Source organism: Vanessa cardui, chromosome 13 (assembly GCF_905220365.1).
Source record: "Vanessa cardui chromosome 13, ilVanCard2.1, whole genome shotgun sequence".
Taxonomy (NCBI): domain Eukaryota; kingdom Metazoa; phylum Arthropoda; class Insecta; order Lepidoptera; family Nymphalidae; genus Vanessa; species Vanessa cardui.
Genome location: NC_061135.1, coordinates 4,390,412 through 4,407,199, shown reverse-complemented (window position 1 = coordinate 4,407,199; position 16,788 = coordinate 4,390,412). Strand labels below are relative to the sequence as shown.

The 16,788-nt window shown below is 33.1% G+C and overlaps 1 protein-coding gene across 2 annotated transcripts in view; it reads left to right on the top strand.

Annotated features, from left to right (window-relative positions):
* Positions 1-1,847: 1,847 nt before the first annotated feature.
* LOC124534743 (synaptotagmin-4) overlaps positions 1,848-16,788 on the top strand; it is a 35,407-nt gene continuing 20,466 nt past the window's right edge. For both annotated transcript variants that reach the window (XM_047110743.1, XM_047110742.1), the window contains exon 1: positions 1,848-2,027. In XM_047110743.1, coding sequence (XP_046966699.1) covers positions 1,976-2,027 — 52 coding nt within the window. In that variant the 5' untranslated portion in view covers positions 1,848-1,975. The remainder of the gene's footprint in view (positions 2,028-16,788) is intronic.

Here is a 16,788-nt window from a genome sequence, read left to right as displayed (position 1 = left end):
TGTTGATTGTTTGAATATTGTCTTGAAAGTATTGAGAATAATAAAATATTTTTCGATAAAAGAAAATTGTAGTTGATTTCCGTTGTCACTGCATCATGATCATACGTAAATATTATCAAGTGCTTTTAAATTCAGTTGCACTTTAAAATATCTCTTATAGGTACGCACAGTTAAAATAATGAATCCTAGTTATCAAATAATTCAAACGAACTGTCCTAAATCCTTCAAATTAATTTCGATACCCTATTTCTAATCGTTTCCTTACAAATTGCCGGATGATGTTTCTTAGATCTTAATGAAATTAATTATCGAGTTCGATGTGTCTTTCAAGTAATAGGTGCTGGTGTTAGTTCCAAAAAGCTTAGAGAAACATATCTAATACACGGTTGTAAGGTGTCAATCACTGTAAGAGTCTTATACTTAGTTAAATAGGTCTATTAATAAAAATATATTAAACTTTCGGGGTTGTAGACGTAATTGGTCCAATCTTTCGTATGTCGAGCTTGTTATTTCTAAATTTTACAACGAGATACATGCAGTTAAATAGTGCATCTGAATGTTATTGAAAAGAAGAAATTGTATGCTTTCTGTTGTCTTAAATTTTCGCGATTATTACACATTTAAATAAAACTAATTATAACGGATGAATCGCGTATATTAGTGTTCGTGGTCACGGGTCTACCCGTGGCCACGTGGCCCTGCAAAGTGCTCTAACGTCGGGATGTTTAAAAATAATTAATATACGCGATTCATCCGTTATAATTAGTTTTATTTAAATGTATGCTTTCTTCTTAAATTCTTAGTGAAATGCTTAAAAATTGCTCTTTATAAAAAGAAATCATCAAAATGGACAGAGTTCGCATCGTCTCAGCTTCCTATACTGGTATTTACTATGTGGTGCAGATACTGCGTCGACTTATCATTTGACGTTTTGAAATGTGTATAAAAATGTTTTATGAAAGGGGCTGAAAATATTGTATTTCTCTTTCATATAGACATTATGTTCCATTTCATAATCAGATAAGACAATTGCTTTACATATAGCGATCTTTAAAAAATCTGCTAGATTGTAGAAAATGTAGAAAAAATTGTCCCAGTTTTTTGTATGGACCTCCTGGCTCATGAATATATTATATATAAATATTTTCTTTGGTGTTTTATCCCTAAGCCTGATATTGGATGTTGTATATCTAGGCGAAGCTTGTTTTAGTTTATAAAACTCAAGATAAAAATATATCATTTTCAAACGGTAAAAAAAAAGGTTGAAAATGCCGTAAAATCAGTGTCTAGTGAAATCCAATTGCGTCGTATTGTGATTGGTAAAAACTATTATTGTCAGATCGCATCAAAGCGGATTTGATCAGGACAAGTATTAGTAACTAAAGTAAACAAAAATGAGGATTCCATCATATAAAAAGAATTGAAAGTAATTGGTATAATTCTTTTGGAGTAAGGAACTTAAAACAATTTCTTACTCCAAAATAATTTACTTTAAGTTTCCTTTATAATATGTTCTATAGTGTAGACTTAACAACAAAAATTATATTGACTGGAAGATTTATATCAAAGTTCAACATTGACTAGCTAATATATAATATGATTAATAGCCAAAATAAGGTAGAAAATAATAATCAATGGCAAGAGGCTCATAAATATATATAAAATTTAGTCAGGTCGCGACAACATTAATATGATGTAATAACGTCATCGCAATTCGAATGGACGCACGTCTTCCTGCTGTCACCTGTCATATGACGTCTTTCCGCTACCAGGGACAACGCATGCGCGGCAGAACCCTTAGGACGCCTGCGCGACTACCCTCCGAATATAATCGATAGTGCAGTACAGACAACAGCCTGTTGGGTTAAACATATTTTTGCGTGTTAATATTAAAATACACGGTTTCTTGAGTTCTCGTTGTATTTAAAGCTACAAGGTGTCGGTATCAACGAACGTCTTTCAAAAAGCGCTCACGATGAATATTCTGACACCCCACGATGGACCCGATATTTCACCCATTGACTCCGGTAAGTGATACTGAAGTAATATTATATTTTTACGTCATAAAAACATACAAGTATGATTAAATACAGAATTATTAATTATACCATTTAATTATATAGCAACATTGGTTGAAATAAGATGAAAATATCCGAATAATACGAATATTCTTGATGATGCGCAATTGATATTATTCGCTTATGGAAAAACATGACTGTTCCAAAAGGTGTTTAACAATGAAAATGAATTTAGTGAGTAACTAAATTCTATAAGGAAATGCTTTGAGTTGCAATATTAAATATATTTTTAAGTTTAAATGAATTAAATGTTTTAATAAAATATAAGTATAATTTCAAGAAATCTAGATCGATGACGTATCTCATCATTGTCCATTTCGATAGAATGATATCCTATTTTATGTGGGTGTACAATCTGCGTCATTACAAAGAATGTCGGCTTAGTTAATTTTTATCCGATTTATCAATGTAAGATTTTCACTTTATATAACTATATATTAATATGTTTCGAGGTTCAAATTAATTGCTTTTTATGTGAATATGATATATTTGTAATCGCGTATAATCATATACTATTATCATGATATATATCTATGATGGTTGAAAGTGACGGCTTATCAATATGATAATTTCAGTTGACCATCACATCACATATCAGATCAATTACAGCCCTCGAAACAAGTGTTAATGTAAAAGTAATAGAAAGCCTTAATATATGTTGAATACATAGTCAGAATTTTCGCTGTAATTTCTTACAGTTATATAACGGTTATTGATTTATATTTTATTACATACTCATATTTGTTAATAACATCTAATCGATAAGTATATGATTTTGCATGAGATCGAATATATTATAACTATGTTTTTTGTTGACAGTATGTTAGTTATTCAGTGCGTCATTTTAAAAATAACTGGATAAAGTTAAAAGTGGTACCTAGTATAATAATTTAATACATTTTTAAAATATTTTTATTAAATATATATCTAGAATAAGGTAACATTACAAGATGAAAAAACATAACAAATAACCATAAAAAAGCTAGCTGTTTCTGTTTGATTAACTCTTGTCGAATACGTTTTATAACATAATGCATAGTAATATCTCGTTGCCATTATAGAGGCTCTAGGGAAATGGAAAACAAAGTTTTATCGACTAGAATACTTTTTTGCTTATCAGTAATATATGAAAACATTATTTATATAAACGTAAGTCTCTTAAGATGAAAAGATTGAAATCCGGTGATGCTGAGAACGCTGCGCCAAATTTAATCGTCAAAAATTGAAATGTTTTCAAGTTGGTTCGTTATGAATAATCTGCTGGCTGCAACGAAATCGATAATATTTCTATGACCTCCGTTAACACGCTCGTGAGTCATACGCGCGTGACGGATAGTTTCAAATGATTATAAATAATTTAAAAAAGCATAGAATTAAGAAGGAAAAACATGTGATTTTCTTTCGTTTTTTTTATTTAAACTTACAATGTACTATTAAAGGTTAATCTTAATTTACCCATTTACCTTCACAGCATCCAATAGTTAAGCGTGACGCGTGACTATGTTGTCTATCTACTTCATATATTGTTTTATAAAATATACTATGTTAAGTTCAATTTTATTTGAATATAAACATTTTTTGTTTCTACTATAAGTAGGTATTATGTATATTTTTTATAGATAATGCTTGCATAAAAGCGATTCTGATTGGGTTATTAAATGAATATGGTATCAATGCTAATATCCTATCAATATGGGTACTTTTCCAATTATAAAATGCAATATTTATTCATTTTATTTTCATTTTTGATATGAATTAACCATGTCGAAATTTTCATGACAAAAATTACGAAAATTTTTGATGTTTACGACTTTATGTGTAGATTAGTGTAGTGTAGTAGATAGTACATAATATTATGTAGACAGTTCTTTACTAACTGATCTTCCAGTTATGTATTTTATGTATGTAAAATATATAAATATACGTTTGCGTATTGTCCACCCGTTCGTGTGGAAGCGGTGCTGTTACGGCCACGTGCGTGAAGAATTACTTCGTAATAGAAACGTGCAATATAGTAGCACGCAAATCTTATCAGATAATTACTGAAAGAAAATATTTCTGCCTAGTTTTTATAACTAGATTTGCGTTTCAGAAGTAAAAATCAAGAAGATATTAGTTATTTTAGATGAAATAGATTAATAGTTGGCAATTGACACGCCAAACAGCAGTACCCATTATTGTTATGTTCCGGTTTGAAGGGTGAGAAAGCTAGCGTAACTATTACAGGTACATGGGTAATATTTCCAATAGCGCTTAAGTCTATGCGTGAAGGTGACCACTTACCATCAGGTGGCTCGTCCGGCAACCTACTTTATAACAAAAAATATTGCAAGAATGAAATTTACGCAGATTTTTACAGCCTAACGCCAAACCGCCTGGGAAAAAACTTTGTTGTTTGTTACCTCTACTTCATTTTAGTTAACATGGAATAATTTTCTTATTGATTATCAAAATCCCGATTCGATAGCAAACTTCAGACCGGATGAGAACTAGCGAAAGTAACACAAACGAAATTATTTTTTTAAACAATTGAAAAGTAGCAGAACCATATTTTTATAAGTCATCAATTTTCGAAATTGTTCAAAACAGGATCATATGCTATAATAATGAGTATAGTTACGTACCATCACAAACCTGTATAAAAAGCCTCAATAAAGATGGTGACGCGTTACTAAATATTTACCTGTCTTATACCAATGTATGTTTAAGTTGAATGAATAATCTGTAGAACTATTCGCACGAGAGAACTTTAACAGGTTTAAGAATTTAAGCTAAAATACACAATGAAATCTGTGGGGAATAAATCCGTTTGTATTCACTTAGAGGTGTATTCTATTATATACGTATAACCTTACAAGTGGTACATTTAACCTTAGTCAGAGGTCAGTCTGAGCGTTCGAGGGATGCTGACTGACCGTTTTGTAAATACATACATATATCAACCACAAATAGATAAGGTATAGATTTTTACCTTGTTTAGACGTTTTTCATCAAGTCACTTTGACAACAGTAATGTAACTATATACAAATATGTTATATTTTGATTTGACAGCCTCGCCGTCTCGATGCTAGCTTTCATTCTCATACGGTCACTGGGGTTCAAAACCGGGCCGAGCCTAAAATCTTTCCGAATCGTTAAATTTGTTGGTCACGTCGGATAATAAGATTGCTTAGAGTAGAGATGGTTGTGAGGGGGAATAGACAGAACAATTATCAATTAAAAATAATTTTTAAATTGATATTGGGTAAATCAAAAAAAGTTAATTTGCATAAAAATTGATTTTAGTCAGCGTGTACTATAATTAACGCATGGAAGCCGGCATAGTTTAACTATGTAGTTTTCACTAGTTTTATATGTAAGTACATTTTATTTAAATTATCATCATAGTGTTTTATTTTGTCTTTGTCGAGTGTTATATATGTAGGTCTCCCTAAGATTATCCTCATCCTTTTTACATCAATAGATAGTCGGCCTGTAAATCATTGGGCTATTGCGTAAGCTTTAAAATAAACTATGAATATTATATTAAAAATATATAAATCCTTTTTATACACTTTTCACTATAAGCATAAGTACAATTCATAAAAACTAAATTAACAATTAATAAAAAATATTTTAAAGGTAAGTTCTGAAGACCGCTTTGTTACCGAACTTTTTGTTCTTTTTTACACGAGCTTCAGTTATCAGGCTTAATTCGTAATATAAAAGATATTTCTAACTTACAGATAAAATAATTTATGAACAAATTGAAAAAGATGACTGAATCCCAGGTGAATGTAGTTTTATTCCGAGGAATATCGATCCCATTTTTTAGGGCGGTGATTCAAGCAGTGCTTTTAATAATAAAATTTTAACAAAAAGAAAAACCGACTTCAAACAAAACACTATTTTAAAACAAATGAATATGCACGAAAAAGTAATAAAAATAATTGCGTATTCAACATATTTTTTAGAGTCTTCCTAAGTTAAATGAAATGAAAAATATTAGACTACTTAAAAGTCGATTAACGATTATATCATGTATTTATAGTTATTGGTATATTTGGAGCCGGTGTCAGCCACGGTGCCCTTGCCCCAACAATCAAAAGAAAAAAGCGATACGAGCCCCTTGATTGATCCAGTATATTATTGTGTAAAAGGTAATTTGTAAAAAACATATTTGTTAAAGTATTCTCGTATTGTTTTTTGATAGATATACTGTAGGGTTTTAGTGGCTGACACCGACTCCAAATATAACAATAATTATAACTACATGATATAATCGTTAATCGACTTTTAATTAGTCTAATATTTTTCATTTCATTTAACTTAGGAAAACATTTAACTCAGCAAAAAAACTTTGAAAAAGACCAACTATATTTCGTACATCATATGACATCACATCACATACACAAAATTTGATTAAAGATAGTAAGAAATTCTGCCCCATATCGCACCCTAACTGCGAGCCGTATAGGAGTTCCATCACTAAATAGTATAATACAAAGTCGCTTTCTCTGTCCCTATATCTTTAAATCTACGCAACGGATTTTGTTGCGGTTTTTTTTAAAAGATAGTGTGATTCAAGGGGAAGGTTTGTGTATATAATACATGAACAATATAGTAAAGAAACACTGATAATTTTAAAAGTTTGCGATGTGATGTCGTATATAAACAAATTCTGTAGTATATTTAGTATCAGTATTGCACCCGTGCGAAGCCGGGGTGGGTAGCTAGTTGATTATAATATTCGACTATGATAATTACATAAACATAACCACATTACGGAAGGTGACTCAAATATCCAAATAACCTATAAATAAAAGATTCGACCGAGTATCGCTAACGTGCTCCTCAGAATTGTTCCGTTCCCTTCCGTTCCGTTACTTTGTCATGGATCCTGTGCTCAGAACCTTACCAAACTTTCACCAAATTACCCTTGAAGTATATATTTTATAATAAAAAAAGAGTTATCAAAATTGGTTAACGTGATTTTCAGTTATTCACCTATTTGTCGCGCATATACATAATGCAAATTTAAGACTTATGTCGTTTTCACATGGATACCATCATCGGAAAAAAAAATAAAAAAAATGGGACCCCACGGGAAGCACTATCTTTCAACCAAAAAAAAAAAATTATCAAAATCGGTCCACCCAGTAAAAAGTTATGAGGTAACAAACATAAAAAAAAAAAAAAAAAAAAAAAAAAAATACATACGAATTGATAACCTCCTCCTTTTGGAAGTCGGTTGAAAATAACTGTTTGAAAAATGTTGGAACATAAAATGATAGTGTGCAACTATTTAGATAAGCTTGACTCGGTACGCAGAAACGTACACTTTATCTGAATATTTCGTCGTAATTTTCACGCTTTAAAGTTACCTTTTGAAGGTAAGATATATTTTTCCTACATTTAACACATCGGTTGCGGTATCATTTTTTATTTTATGCATTGCTGCGGTATGGGGCGTTTAAGACCTCGTGTGACGTTTAAGAAACTAAATTCGATGTTATGTGGTCGATTTTATTTCTTCAGTGCGGAACGTTGTCAGAAAGACCCCATATTAATGTAGGTACACCGTAGCATTCTGTTTTCAATAGACGTCATCTAAATATATTTATCACTGTCTAACAATATTTCAAAAAGACGTGTTGACCTCCCCACGACAGATAAATCTATGTTTATTTAAGGGAGACACACACGAGGCCTATTAGACCTCGCTCAGTTTTAAACATGTTAAGGCTATGAAATTGTCTATCAAAAAAAATAAATTTGTCATGTCTGTAAATATTTTTTATAAAGTTAATAGTGAAAAGACAGGCAATCAATGTGTGCTTCATTAATGAGTTATCACTGCCTATTAACAGATAATTGGATTGATTTGTTATAGTTCTTCATATTGCCTTCCTTATCGACATGCTGTCATCTATGACGGCCATATTGCTTTGTCCTTTGTCTGTGCTTGACATAATCACCCTTCAGACTGGAATTCAGCAATCAAGCAAGCTGTTTGGCAAGCATATTATCAGTGTTGCCTTGCACTAGATTCCATTAGCTTAAACACTTTATTGCTTTTTCACTTGACTCACTAAATGTACACACTCTTACTCTCTACACTCTTCTGAACTCCAACTGACTCCTGACTGAGCTGCGTGAGGAAACTAGTAAAATGTGGTAACTAATTGCTTTATCTATTCAAATTGTATCACTGTCACTACATAGTATAAAACAAGGTCGCTTTCTTTATCCAATATATGTTTAAATCTTTAAAACTACGCAACGGATTTTGATGCGTTTTTTTTAAAAGATAGAGTGATTTGAGAGGAAGTTTTTGTATATAATACATATACAATATAGTAAAGAAACACTGACACTTTTAGAATTTTTTAATGTGATGTCGTAAATAAACAAATTCTGTAGTATATTTAGTATCAGTATTGCACCCGTGTGAAGCCGGGGCGGGTCGCTAATAACAGATAAACTTTTCTTTAAAACGGTTTTTAAGAATACAGTACATACATAAAAAAATGAGTTGAGTTGAGCCTAAAAATAAATATTATTTCATCTAATAATGAAAGTATTTGCGGTTCCGAATTGCTAGTGCTCCTAGAATGTCTCTTCAAAGACAATCAATACATGACAAGACGGTTTCGGCGAACTGATCGCTACGTCGGCGCATTACATATTATCCGGCTTTCTCATTAATTTTCATACAAGGTTGAGTGCACACCGCACGGCAACGGGCTTAAACGGAATACTTGCACGATCACATCAAATCGATTCTCGGTAATTCTATCGACTAAAGGTCGATCGTTTTGAAGTTAAATTAAAATTAAATTGAAATAAATCTGATTTTATGTAATCATCGAAATTCTGGAAAATATGCTATCCTTCTATTGAAATAAAAGAAGGATTATTTTCATTCCGAATGTAATTCTTTAAAATTTTAATTGAGAGTCAATTCCAATGAGCTACGGCGTAGAGCTGTAGACGTTGGAAGTGTGAACGCGGTATGTACGTCATTTATCTAACTAATTATACGAAATAAGAGAAAGAGAGTTTGCTATAAGGTATAAAAAAAATTATAAAAATATTTTAAATAATTTGCGTCGGTAGAAATTGCATAAAGAAAATGTTAATGTTATATATAGATTAAGTTATTTTTAAATATCTCCGTATAAGGTCTTTAGCGCTGCCCACACACTAAAGTGTATCGAGCTGCTTTTACTTTTGTCGTAAAGTATCATTAAGCAAACAAATGTAGTCTATGAATTTGTATGATGAAATTAAAAGTTGGTGATATAAATTTAAAGCCTGCTCTCAAAGGAGAAGGCTCTGAGCGGCTGCGGTGAGTTTATGGATACACGTGTGTATGTACATAATTTCAGGCGACACATACAAGTTACCTTGGGCTATCTCTCACCCTTATGTTATTATTTATAGTCAAATCATGCACGTGTAAAACTCATTTGTGCCTGCTTTTAACCTTCATTAAAATCGATATATCAAATATACTGGACCATTTCGGAATATTATAAAGTTTTGTAAATGAAAAGTAAATATATATAACTCTGCTTAGTCGTACACTCAAATTATTATCACTTAAAGTTTATGCGCCGTTTTAGAATTTGGCGAGAAAGAATTGCGTCGGTAAATCTCTTTGTTAATTTTTTTCGCTTAAGTCGGGAATAATGATAATTAATATAAATCTCTTAAATATATTACAAAGCAGCTATAGTCCGCAGTTGCGTTACATTAATAATTATATTTTTATAAGGAATTTAATTTGTGCATCATCTATTCCGAAGCAAGGACGTACATACAAGATCAAACAAGTACTAGGTAACAATTCTTTAGAAACTGTTCAATCACAAATCAATAAAATAAAAATAAATAAATTATTAATAAAATAGTACTTGTGAAGTCACGTTACGTAATATGAAACGTGCGCTATTAATTTATTTGCAGACGTAAGAGGCTTAAAGGATTTATTCCCGAGCGCTTTCTATCCATTACTTTGATTGCTAATGGACTACGATGTATATTTATAGTAATTTTTTTAATCTGATTTAAAATATTTACAATTTATCTAAACCTTACCTTTAAAAATATATGTAATTATAATTATGTGAGACATTAAATTTTTTTATAATTTATCTGTGAGTTAAATGCATACTAATGATATAAATGATTTCACATTGATACTGGATTAAGGCTACTTAAGCTTACAATACATTTTTAAACATCTGTACCAATTTAGTTCATTTTTAATGGTATAAAACATTAGATATATTTACAATTTAAATGTGTCTGTTAATACAAATGAATATAAGACTTTTTCAATAGTTGATTACTCTTTTGTTATGTTACTATTGTCTGTGGTTTTATTTATGACAGCAAATACTATTTCGGTATATAATTTCACCATACTTGCTTATCCAGCGGGTACTGTTTTATCTATCGTTACCTAATATCATAAATACGAAAGGAAGTTTGACTATTACCTCTTTATCCTTTAGCAGCTGAACCGATTTAGAATTATTAAATTTGGAATGGGGATAGTTTGAGTTCCAGGAAAGTACGAAGGATTTTTTTTAATGTGGATCACATTTTACGGGGTCAAAGGTGTGTTTTTTTTTTTTTTTTTTTTTTTTTTTTTTATGGAATAGGTGGCAAACGAGCAGGAGGCTCACCTGATGGAAAGTGACTACCACCGCCCATGGACATCTGCAACACCAGGGGGCTTGCAGGTGCGTTGCCGGCCTTTGAGAAAGGAGTAGGCTCTTTTCTTGAAGGTTCCCATGTCGTATCGGTTCGGAAAAACCGCCGGCGACAGCTGGTTCCACAGAGTGGTTGTGCGAGGCAGAAAATGTCTAAGAAATCGCGCTGTTGTGGATTTTCGGACATCAAGATGGTGCGGGTGAAACTTAGAATTTTGACGAGATGTCCGAAGGTGAAATTCAGCAGCCGGGATTAATCCGAACAATTCCTCGGAACATTCCCCGTGAAAAATTCGGTAGAAGATGCAGAGTGATCCAACATCTCTACGCAAAGCCAAAGGATCAAGGAGATCGGAAAGGGCTTGATCGTCGATAACTCGAGCCGCTCTACGTTGGATGCGGTCAAATGGAAGGAGCTGGTACTGGGGAGCACCCGCCCAGAGGTGAGCGCAGTACTCCATGTGAGGCCGAATTTGCGCCTTGTAAAGTTTTAGGCGATGGGCCGACGTGAAGTACTGTCTCGCCTTGCTGAGCACACCGAGCTTCTTTGAAGCCAATTTGGCTTTGCCTTCCAATTGACCGCGGAACTGAACGAGGCTCGAAATATCAACGCCAAGTATTCCGATACTACCTGTAGCGGCTATCGGGATGTTCTCAAATCGTGGAGATACGACAAATGGTGTTTTTTTAGCGGTTAACGCGCAAACTTGCGTCTTTTTGGGGTTGAAATGGACTAAATTTAGCCGGCCCCAGTTCGAGACTTCGTTTAACGAAGACTCGATTTCAGACACAAGTTTGTTCCGGTTTTCTTCGACGTTTTCCCGAGAAATATTAGCGCGGCCGGTGTATAAGGTGTCAACGGTACTGTCGTCTGCATAGCAATGAATGTTCCCGATTTGCAACAAATCATTGATATGGAGAAGAAACAGAGTGGGTGATAGAACGCAGCCTTGTGGAACACCAGCATTGACGAATTTTAAGTCAGAGCATGCACCGTCGACAACGACCTTGATGCTCCGATCTGCCAAAAAGCTGGTAATCCAATTGCATAATTTCCCGGGAAGCCCATAAGAAGGAAGCTTCGAAAGAAGCGCTTTGTGCCATACACGATCGAAGGCCTTCGCTATGTCCAAGCTGGCTGCTAATGCCTCCCCCTTGCTCTCAACTGCTTCAGCCCACCTGTGAGTAAGGTAAACTAGAAGATCACCGGCTGAGCGACCCCGACGGAAACCGTACTGGCGGTCACTAATCAGCTGATTCTCCTCTAGGTACCGCAGGAGCTGGCAGTTAATAAGGGACTCCATTATCTTGGAGAGTAAGGAGGTGATGGCTATAGGCCTATAATTGGACGGATCTGAGCGGTTGCCTTTTTTAGGGATCGGATGCACCAAAGCAGTCTTCCAGGAGTTCGGGACGACGCCTAATGCGTAGGATTGCCGGAAAAGACGCGTTAAGACCGGTGCCAACTCGGGAGCACATGTCCGTAGCACGATTGGAGGGATGCCATCGGGTCCACTCGACTTGTGAATGTCCAAGGAAAGAAGTGCTTTCCGAACTGCACTTTGCCGAAATTTAACCTCCGGCATCGTCGTATCACATCGCGGGATTGATGGAGGTGACTTTCCTTGGTCATCCAGAGTCGAGTTCGACGCGAAGAGAGACCCTAAAAGATCGGCCTTCTCCTTCGCGGTATGGGCCAATGACTCACCGTCCCTGTGCAAAGATGGAAAAGAAGGCTGACAGAAATTCCCTAGGACAGCCTTAGCGAGAGACCAGAACGCACGTGTTCCTGATGGGAAGCGCACCAGTCTCTCGCCAATTCTGCCAATGTACTTCGACTTCGCCTCAGCTATCACGTTTTTGAAGGACCTGGAGGCAGAGTTATATTCCTTTCTGAATGTGCTGGTGTTTGTATCACGAGACGCCGATGCGTTAGCCCAGTCTTGGTAGCGTTCCCATTTTCGGCGTGAAGCCGTCTTACAGAGGCGACCAAACCAGGGCTGGGACTTGCCACCAATGGGCACCGCAGAATATGGAATGAATAGTTCCATACCCTGAAGCACCACATCGGCGACAGAGTCAGCAACAACGCATGTTCAACAACGAGTGTGCAACTAGTATTATAATAATTTTTTTTTTCAAATGTAACCATGATGTGTCCAGTAGTTAAAATATCAAAATCTTAAGCTAAGGTTTGGATTCAAAGCAGTTTAAGCACCAGTTAGTGTATACACACTTAATTTGTTTTTATAATTTACTTCGCGAAGATAAAAAAAATCGTTGGGAAATTCTGTAAAAGTAAACAATCTATTTTCTCTTTACATAAACCGTCAATATTTATGTTTTATGTATAAAAACTCTGATCTGATAGATGAGGTCATTATTGATTTTCTAAATTAAACAAACAATTTTAAATTATTTCTGAATATTCTCTCATAAAAACAAATAGTTTCGTATGATTTTAACAAATTTTATTTCTCGAATTTCGTAATATTATGTTAATAAAAAGATTTATAATAACTCTTTTCAATTAAATGAAAGCTCATTTTATAAGATACGTATATGACTGAACGTCATCGCAATTTACCAGTATTATAGTGTTTACTAAGAGATATTTTAATTCATAAATCCTTCAAGAAAGTAGAGGTCGGGTCACATGGTACATTTCTGTGTAATATTATATTTTTACCCGCAGACGTCCTTACCTGCCGACTTCTATAGAATTTATTATTCGTCGTAATCTTCGTTTTACTCACAAAATATGTAACTCTAGGATGATTATGTTATAAAAGGTTTTACTATTTTTGTTTAAATTACGAAAAAATAATACACAAATACTTACAAGTATTTTTATGAAGAATCATGTGTAAACTTGTATATAATTATAGCATATTATTTTCGACCATATACCATTGACTTAAATTTTTAATATACAGAATATATTGAAATGTTCTTTTACGTATTGTATTTATACCAACTATCAAACGGTGACGATCGGTATCGTAATTATTTTTAAAATGTTAATTCGTATTTGCATATTTAATTATTTAGCACGCACGTACTAGTGTCAAGAAGTTGATATCGTAGCGTGTTCTTTTTAAAATCGAATTATTTATTTATGTACATTCGCATCAAAACATTTTACAGTAAATAGGTTTCTCTAAAATGTAATAACCATTCGTAGCAGTGTAATATATCACAATACTATTTTTTTTATTTACAACAACAACGACAACAACAACAGCCTGTAAATTCTCACTGCTGGGCTAAAGGCCTCCTCTCCCTTTGAGGAGAAGGTTTTTGGAACATATTTCACCACGCTGTTCCAAAGCGGGTTGGTGGAATACACATGTGGTAGAATTTCTATGAAATTTGTCACATGCAGGTTACCTCACGATGTTTTCCTTTACCGCTGAGCACGAGATGAATTATAAAGACAAATTAAGCACATGAATCAGCGGTGCTTGCCTGGGTTTGAACCCGCAATCATCGGGTAATGTTTTTTTATTTAATCTGCATTAATATTTTAAATGTGAAAGTAACTGTCTCTGTCTATCTGTCACTCTTTCAGGACCAAATCGCTGAACCGAATTTGATAAAATATGGTATGAACCAAATTTAAACTCCAAGTAAGGATAGGCTACTTTTTTTGCTTAACACATGACAACCAACATCCTAAAACGCAAGCGAATTCTAATTTAAAATACTTTATTGCTCGACACATGAAATAAAAAAATTAGGTAAATAATAAAATTAATAAAAAGTAACTTTAAAGTATTTATAAACATACGTTGGTGATACTTAGTAATTTCAAGTATTCTCCAAATTTCCTATACGACTCTACTCACTAGTCAACTTTTACGATAAATTAAATTACGTCCACGAAGTGATCTTGATAAGATGAAACACTTAGTAGGAGTCCCTACTCAGGGAGAAGATTGATTGTGAAGTTGACGGAGGTCGCCTGAGACTCGATACTGGTGAAACGTTTATTTATAGATAGATTATTTCTTATAAACATAAACATACATTTATGGACAATGATTGTTTGATTCATACATTCAGGGGTGTTATTTATAAAAATATATTTAGTTTGATCTATGACGAAGTTAAAAATAGTTTTTATCATTACATAGTATAAAACAAGTCACTTGCTGCGGTTTATCTCTATGTATACTTAGATCTTGAAAATTACGCAATGGTTTTTATGCGGTTTATTTTAATAGATAGAGATTCGAGGGTTTTGTATAAAATAAATGGAAAATATGGTAAAGAAACACTGATAATAATTTTAGAAATTTCTAATGTGATATAATAAAAAAACAAACTCTGTAGTATTGTACCCGTGCGAAGTCGTGGCGGATCGCTAGATTCTTATAAAGAGTTAAATGAACATAAATATCGTTTTATAATTTAGACAAAATTCATTATAATATTATATCTTTTGAGGCAAGGATGGTTCTTTTAAAAATTGGACGATCTTTTTAATTAATACTAGAAAATAGTTTAAACTACCCACATACATTTTTATAACTGCAAATACATATATGTATATGGTAGCTTAATTAATTAATGTTGATGTTTGTACTCAGATGACGTTTTTTTCTAAGGGCTATCATGTGGGAGGGCTCTTAGAAGTTTTGTTTACGACGCGTGTACGTATTTTTCACTTTTGCCAATTTTGTAAATTTTTTCGTTGATATTTAAATTAGCATATAATCTCGAAAAGCTTATATGTTTGATCGCGTTAATCTCAGGATAGACAAGGTCAATTCTGAAAAATATGTTTTTTTTTGCGTTAGAAAGCTTATTTACTCAGAAAGGTTTTAGAGGTTTAGGTGGTGCGTGGGAGAAGGTTGATGTTATATAAAGTAATACGGGGATGGAGCAATAAGTTTTGAGTAACGCAGCGTGGAGCGGATAGCTCGTTAAAATATTTAGGTACATTATCTCTTAAAATAAATAAAAAATTACACTTGTTTGATAAGTATAGTTTTTGATGTTTTAAGTATACACATTATTGATTTATAACAAGTGATGCTATGGATGATAAATATAGTTCTAATTGGCCTCCAGTGAGGACATTTTTATGATTTGTAAAACTCCTTTCATTTTTTAAAAACATACTTTATCATTATGTAGGAGATGAAATTTGGTATGAATCAGGTTTGAACCCCAAGATGGGCTGGGCTGCTTTTAATATCTAAACCTTCCTAGCTAAAACGGTTTCTTAGCTGCCGAAAACTGGTATATGAATATGAAACAAATAATAATAATAAATTACGATAAAGCTTTCGATTTGTCACAAAATTTATTATTTGTTGACGCTTTTAATTCATTAAGAATAAAGTAACTCACATGCATAACATTAAAAATGCGAAAGTTAATTTGATTGCTACGCTTAACTCTTTAACCAATAAACCAGACTTTTTGGCTAAACATTGTCAGACGTATAGAAAACTACAGAGACCTCCCAAACACGCAAAGCGGGCGGCGAAAACCTGTTTGTATGTAAAAGTACCCACTGAGTGTCATTCCCGTAGAACCTCGCAAAGCGGCGGCTGTTTTAGGTTCAATTAATCTTGTAAAATGATTCAGAAGGGCTCATAAGTGCCTACTTAGTAAAGTATATTTTAATTTTGTAAAATAGAATGTTCTGTGAATTTAAAATTGTGTTCGTTTTTAGCTCGCTGTGAATGATTTATCAAGATTAAATTTGATTTTTATAACATAACATTTAAAATTAAAAACTAATTTATTCTAGCTTTTATTAAGTAATCCTAATTAACTGGAACTTGTTCGTTTTCTTTGTAATTGTTTTCGCTCCATAATTAAAAGATTTTTTTATACAGTAATTAATTAATAGAGTAATTAATTCTCTTTATAACTAAAATGAACCTTTAAATATTATTCTGTTATGAATATTTCAGTTTTTGAGAATATTTGTTTTTAGCCTGACCTTTGAGTGAATGAGCTTAAACATGTCTTATCAAATCAAATTCCTTTG